Source organism: Magnolia sinica, chromosome 7 (assembly GCF_029962835.1).
Source record: "Magnolia sinica isolate HGM2019 chromosome 7, MsV1, whole genome shotgun sequence".
Classification (NCBI taxonomy): domain Eukaryota; kingdom Viridiplantae; phylum Streptophyta; class Magnoliopsida; order Magnoliales; family Magnoliaceae; genus Magnolia; species Magnolia sinica.
In genome coordinates, this window is record NC_080579.1 from 92518902 (window position 1) to 92525487 (window position 6586).

Below are 6586 nucleotides of genomic sequence, written 5' to 3' on the forward strand. Positions count from 1 at the left end.
AACGGGCTTTTGACCATATTTGGAAAGAGTTTAAAAGGAGCCAAATTTTTTACTATGGTGGTGCGGCCAAAGCTCTTATTTTTATCTTACAACTAAATGCAAGCCTATTTCACCAATCACAATAATATTGTCAAGTAATTGTGCAATGTTATAAGTTACTTATGGGTCTCCCCATTAATTACAGATTTTCATGTAAGAATAGTATTTGTACATTCTTTTAAATGTCAAATCATCATCAAAATATATTGATATTATTCATTAAATTTAAGAAAATCAGTGATTTCATTAATTAAATTTGAAAATTTTAATAATTTCATAAAAAAGTGTAATGATTGCATATTTGATTTGGTTAGTGATAAAATTATAATAATGATGCATTTCTTTGCCTCCACATTAAGTAGAGTACAAAACCAACCCTAAAACTCAAGTAATCAAAAGTAATACACGTACAATAAAAAAAATAAAATCACCTGCTTCAATCATCCCAACATTCTTACCATGCAAAAAGAAAATGACTCGTTATACACTTTAATAAAGCAAAGCAACAATCTAGCTTTCTGGAACTTGTACAACTATAAATAATCACTCCCACTACCACATTTCTCACCACAAACCACTAGCCATGGATTCTACTTCATGGGTCATCTACCTAGCAGCTCTGCTTGCATCTGTCGCTCTCTTGATCAAGGCTTTCATCGGTGGCTTCCGTAGCAGGAAGCTCAACCTTCCTCCCGGCCCAAAACCGTTGCCAATCATCGGCAATCTCAACCTCATCGGTTCACTACCACACCGTTCCATCCACGAACTATCACAAAAGTATGGACCGTTGATGCAGCTCCGATTTGGGTCATTCCCAGTTGTTGTGGGATCATCGGTGGAGATGGCGAAACAGATCTTGAAGACCCAAGATCTCAATTTCGCGTCGAGGCCCAAGACCGCGGCTGGCAAGTACACGACATATAACTACTCGGACATCACATGGTCCCCATATGGGGCCTACTGGCGCCAGGCTCGTAAGATGTGTATCATGGAGCTTTTCAGTGCGAGGCGGCTCGACTCGTATGAGTACATACGTGTGGAGGAGACTCATGCGCTCCTCCGTGGCCTCTTCGCTGCATCAGGGAAGGCTATTACACTGAAAGACTATCTATCCACCGTTAGTCTCAACGTTATAAGTAGAATGGTGTTGGGGAAGAAATATACTGAGGAATCAGGGTCTAAGACGCCGATTGTGACACCGGAGGAATTTAAGAAGATGATTGATGAGCTGTTCTTGCTTAGTGGGGTGCTGAACATAGGCGATTCCATACCGTGGATCGGGTTCTTGGATTTGCAAGGGTACGTGAAGCGGATGAAAGCGCTTAGCAAGAAGCTGGACCGGTTTCTTGAGCATGTGATCAACGAACATAATGATAGGAGGGCTGGCGTGAAGGATTATGTGGCTAAAGACATGGTCGACGTGCTGCTGCAGCTCGCCGAAGATCCGACTCTTGAAGTCAAGCTCGATAGGAGCGGCGTGAAGGCCTTCACACAGGTTTGGTTGCTCAGCTTGCTCTCTTGCAATACTATACTATACTATACTATACTATACTATATATATATATATATGGGAAATGGTGCAATGAGGTTGAGCTATGTGGGTCCTACCGTGGTGTATGTCGAACATCTACTCCATCAGATAGATACACCATTCCATGGTGGGACACGGGCTTAAATATCAAGTCAATCCATTACTTGAGTGGGCCACACCACATACAATAGTTGAGAGGGGTTACTCTCCCATTAAAAAATTCATAATCATTTATTGGGCCCACTGAGATGTGGTTCACAAATCCATCCCATCTATTGTGTGTGTCCCACTTGGATGAGGGGTAATCCCAAGTTTCAGCCACATATAAAACTCAGGTGGGTCCCACCAAGTGATTTTATATATTTTAGTCATGTCTTCATATGCTTTTAAATGTTATGGCCCACCTGAGTTCCGTAGATGGTTTATTTTTGGGATATCACATAACCTAAAGGGGTCCCATCAAATGCACGGTGTTGATGTTTGACACACATCATGGTGGGGCCCACACAACTCGACCTCATGATGTAGAATATATATATATATATATATATATATATGTTATTATTTTTTTGTGGTGTATAATGATTATCAATATTCATTATCACGGTGTAGCCATCACCTGTTTTGGTGCTTGGCCTGCAAGTGGGTAGGGTGTTTTTCTGATTGTAGAGAGATTTTAAGGACAAGGATTGCATGCCATCCCCGACTTGAAGAAGTTACTTAAGCTAAGTGGGACCCACCATGATGTTTCAAGTTTCGATATGATTCAAAAATGAGGAAAATCCAAATATAGTGGGCCACATGACAGGAAACACAGGATTGAATACTCACCGTTGAAATATCTGTGGGGCCACTAGGCTAGTGTTTTTTGGTGTTTTCAGTTTGTTTGAAGGGGCATAACTTTACGAACGGTTTAGATGGCATACAACCCAAGCTTATCATTTGGTGTGGTCCACTTGGGCGTTGGATTTGTCTCATTTTTGTGCACATACCTTAAAATAATATGAGATAAGGGATGAACGGCGTGGATAAACAAATACATTGCATGATCTAACACAAAAATCTTGGTGGGCCTAACCTAGCTTCTTGTAGCAGTAAACTGCTACTGGCAAAGTGGACCTGCAGTGAAAGGTAAAAAAATTTCTTTGAATGTGACGGCTCCCGCCGTCACACACGAGCACATAGCTTGTGGATGGGCATGTAGCTGCTTATGGGCAATTCACGTCCTGTCTTGTCATCTGATAAAAGTTTTTTTTTTTTTTTTCATGCTGGAAGGACCCATTCATCCAACCTTTGTCCCTTGTCAGATCATTTTTGTGTGTTCTTTTCTCAACCATTCATTTCTAGATTTTCCAACTTTGGGAAATTTTGGACCTGTGGCTGACGTATTCCCATGGGATCAGCTTTGGATACCACCTAATAAGTTACTTAAAAAAAAAAAAAAAAAAACCTATGACAGTAAATAAGTAAGTTGAACTTTTACTTAAAAAATACTTAATTACTTCAGTTATTATTATTTTTTTAAACTTTTTTATTTTTTGTAAATCGCTAAAGAGAAGCATAGGAAAGAGGCACAGGAGAGATGTAAGAGAGAAAAAGCTGATAAGTAAGTTGTTTACCAAAAGATACTTATCTTCCTAATAAGTAGAAACTAAGATAAGTTAGCGGTGGTATAAGTAACTTATCTTAAGCAACTTCCTAGCCAAACAGCCCCAAAGACGCTTGCACACCACCGTTGATCATATTTGCCCGATCCTGTGTCCACGCATTGAGCATAGCTTATGTGGGATGACTTGGATGTCATACACATATCACGTGGGCTCCATGCCTGAAGTAGAGCGGGTTGCGGACAGTTTCATGGCCAAGATGGGCTAGAAAAGGGCCGGTCGACGATAGAAGTGATTCAGACCGTTGGACCTTAGATCGGGCGTATCTCACAATTCAGAATAATTTATTGAGCATAAAATATATGATTTTGAAATAGAACGAGCTACTTTAGCCAACCAATCCTGCTATGCTGGGTTACGCAAGCCGGAATCGCGAAATACCCTTAGATTGACGGTCGTTTCCCTGTTTTAATTTCGTTTTTACTATGAATAGTAAGTTTTAGTTTGATTATAACTTTTCATCTGTCGGGCTTTAAGAGCCGCACCCAACATGAAAAGACCTTAAAATAATTAGGAGAACGGTTTGGTAAAGCCAAATATGACACTTACTATTCTTGGCTGAAAACCTTACGCACTAGTAGACATTACGACCGTCCATAAATAGTAAGTTTACTATTTATAGTAAGTCACGGATTCTAGGAGTTTTAGTTGTAGTTTGATTCTGATTTCTTTCCCATTGCTTGGTACCCCTATTTAAAGGGTTGTGAACTCATATTTATTCATTAATTAATCAAATTTGAATTTATTAGAATTTATTTATATTTTCTGCTTTCTTTCGTCATGGACTTGAGAAGTCTCCGTAAGGAATCCAGAGAAGCTCCGTGTCATCACGTTCATCCCTGCGTCAATGAGGCTCAATTTCACTAACTTTTAAAGATTTACATTTCTGTAATTTCCTTCCTCAAAAAAAGTACCTTTCCATTATTTCTAATCCCCTGTGCAAGCATTATTTGCTAATATGTTGATTCCTAAGGAATTCTTTCACACAAAAGGACAGTTGGGCTTGCACATCAAAGCGATATCTGGGCCATTTGAAATCCTTGGTGGGAATCCAGATCACCCGAGGCGGAGCCACGTGTGCAGCAAGACAGAAATTGCACAGTGTGGTTATCAATAGAAACTGTATTTCATAATATCTATTAGCAGTTTACGGTGGACCCCTTTCGTTGATATATATATATGTGTGTGTGTGTGTGTGTGTGTGTGTGTGTGTGTGGGAACCCACTTGAATTCCTACGGCTGGGAGTGGCATTTTCAGATGCGCTCATCAATCTCAATTTATCAAAAATTTTAAAGGGTAGATTCATATTGTTATTGTTAATCACTTAGATTTCAATTTTAGCAACATGAAATCTGTGTTATGCATGTAATGTGATATTAGTAATAAAATATTACTTAAGATAATATTAACAATTTTTATTTCTTTGTGTGAAAAGTTCTTATAATTATGAATTCTATGTTTTGATTATTGATTCAGGACTTGATCGCCGGCGGCACTGAGAGCTCGGCTGTGACAGTTGAGTGGGCCATATCGGAGCTATTGAAAAACCCGGCGATCTTCGAGAAAGCAACCAAGGAATTAGATAGAGTGATCGGCCAACATCGATGGGTTGAAGAGAAGGACGTGGCCCACCTGCCCTACATCGAAGCGATCATGAAAGAGACGATGAGGATGCACCCAGTGGCGCCAATGCTCGTGCCCCGCCTTGCCAGAGAGGATTGCACCATTGATGGCTATGATATTCCAGCAGGGACCCGGGCACTTGTTAACGTATGGACCATTGGAAAGGACCCATCTATTTGGGACAACCCAGATGAGTTCCACCCGGAGAGGTTCATTGGGAGGGCATGTGATGTGAAGGGTCAGGATTTCGAGTTGCTACCATTCGGATCAGGGAGGAGGATGTGTCCAGGTTATAGCCTAGGGCTTAAGGTAATCCAGCTTACTTTGGCCAATCTCTTGCATGGGTTTAAATGGGAGCTGCCGGCGAAAATGGCACCAGAAGATTTGAACATGGATGAAATCTTTGGCCTCTCGACGCCTAAGAAGGACCCGCTCGTGACCGTCGTCAAGCCACGCCTTCCGGCTCATGTATACCAACCATGATTAAAGATAAATGTCTTAGTTTATGCTCTTAAGTTTGCTAATTAGTTTGTATTTAGTTATAAAATGTGAAATGTGGTATGTTTGTGTGGCTAAAGTATATGTACGAGTTGAATATCATGATAATAATATTTGTGTTTGGTTGCCTAAAATGTTAGGCCTGTATTAATCTAGGGTAGTTTTGATAGATGGGGTGGGACCAGCATACAGCTAACACAGCATATACAGTGTGAGTATGCCGTTTACTTAAAATTAATATTGGTCTACTGGGCCAGCATCAATTTTTTATTTTGTATATTTATTCTATATTTATTAATTTATTTTATAAAAAAAAAATAATAATAATAATAAAACCGTTTTGACAGCCTGGTAGTACCACTGAGTCCCAAGTCAACTGGACCGGTGACCGTCTGAGTCCCGACCCAAGTCCTAGTTGGCAAAATATGGTATATTAATTTTTGCATGGTAGCAAATGAAATGTGGCCCAATGGACTGTTTAGATCGATTAATGGGACATTTTTAATGAGCCAATACGACTAAGAGAATTGTAATTTATAGTGATCTAAGAGAATGGGAGGATTTCTTGTATTTATTTAAATGATCTCGTAGCCTTTCTTACCACCAAAGTCACCCATTAATGACCCAAACAAGGCTACTTTTGTATTTGTGAGCTTCTTTTGCTTTATCTGTGACTTGGTTTACAAATATGTGACAAACGTGTAAGAGATCTAAACCGAGCATCAGGAATCATACGCCCTAGATTGTCCTAAACCTGAAAATCACTCCCATCCAGCGATCCTAGCCGTTCCACTAGGGGACTTTTGGTGAAAGAAAGTAGATGGATTAATATTCTCCATTGGATTAGAATCTCAGGATGTCACCATCTAGGTAGGATGAATGCTCGGATCTTTAAAGCTTTTGCCACGACGTCCAAATAAAATTAAATTTCTGAAATATTGGCGCTGTTTGGATACGACAAAATCTAGTGTAATGGCTAAAAGAAAGTCAGGAAGTAAAAAAATAATAGTTTAGTTATGTACAAAGACGTGTTAAGATGCAACTCTTTTCTTTAAATAATAATAATAATAATAATAATGTACTTCTAGAATCCAAATTAAAAATACAAAGTAATGTCCATTGGAAATCCACCCATGACTCTCTAACCACTAAAATATGATTTCACCATTTTATATTTGTTTATGGTCAATCTAAAGTGGGGCCCACTATTTGGACGGTTTAATTTGA

The 6586-nt window shown here is 39.4% G+C and overlaps 1 protein-coding gene across 1 annotated transcript; it reads left to right on the top strand.

Moving 5' to 3' along the window:
* Positions 1-272: 272 nt before the first annotated feature.
* On the top strand, positions 273-5451 carry LOC131251721 (trimethyltridecatetraene synthase-like). The gene is made up of 2 exons (XM_058252631.1): positions 273-1534; positions 4715-5451. Exons 1-2 carry the CDS (start codon positions 623-625, stop codon positions 5342-5344), a joined length of 1542 nt encoding a protein of 513 aa, XP_058108614.1. The 5' UTR covers positions 273-622; the 3' UTR covers positions 5345-5451.
* The last annotated feature ends 1135 nt before the right edge of the window (positions 5452-6586 follow it).

Excerpts from the sequence above, each read along its gene's own strand:
- LOC131251721 (XM_058252631.1), top strand. The coding sequence starts at position 623 with ATGGATTCTACTTCATGGGTCATCTACCTAGCAGCTCTGCTTGCATCT. Across the intron at positions 1,535-4,714 it reads GCGTGAAGGCCTTCACACAG|GACTTGATCGCCGGCGGCAC; the intron begins GTTTGGTTGCTC and ends TTATTGATTCAG.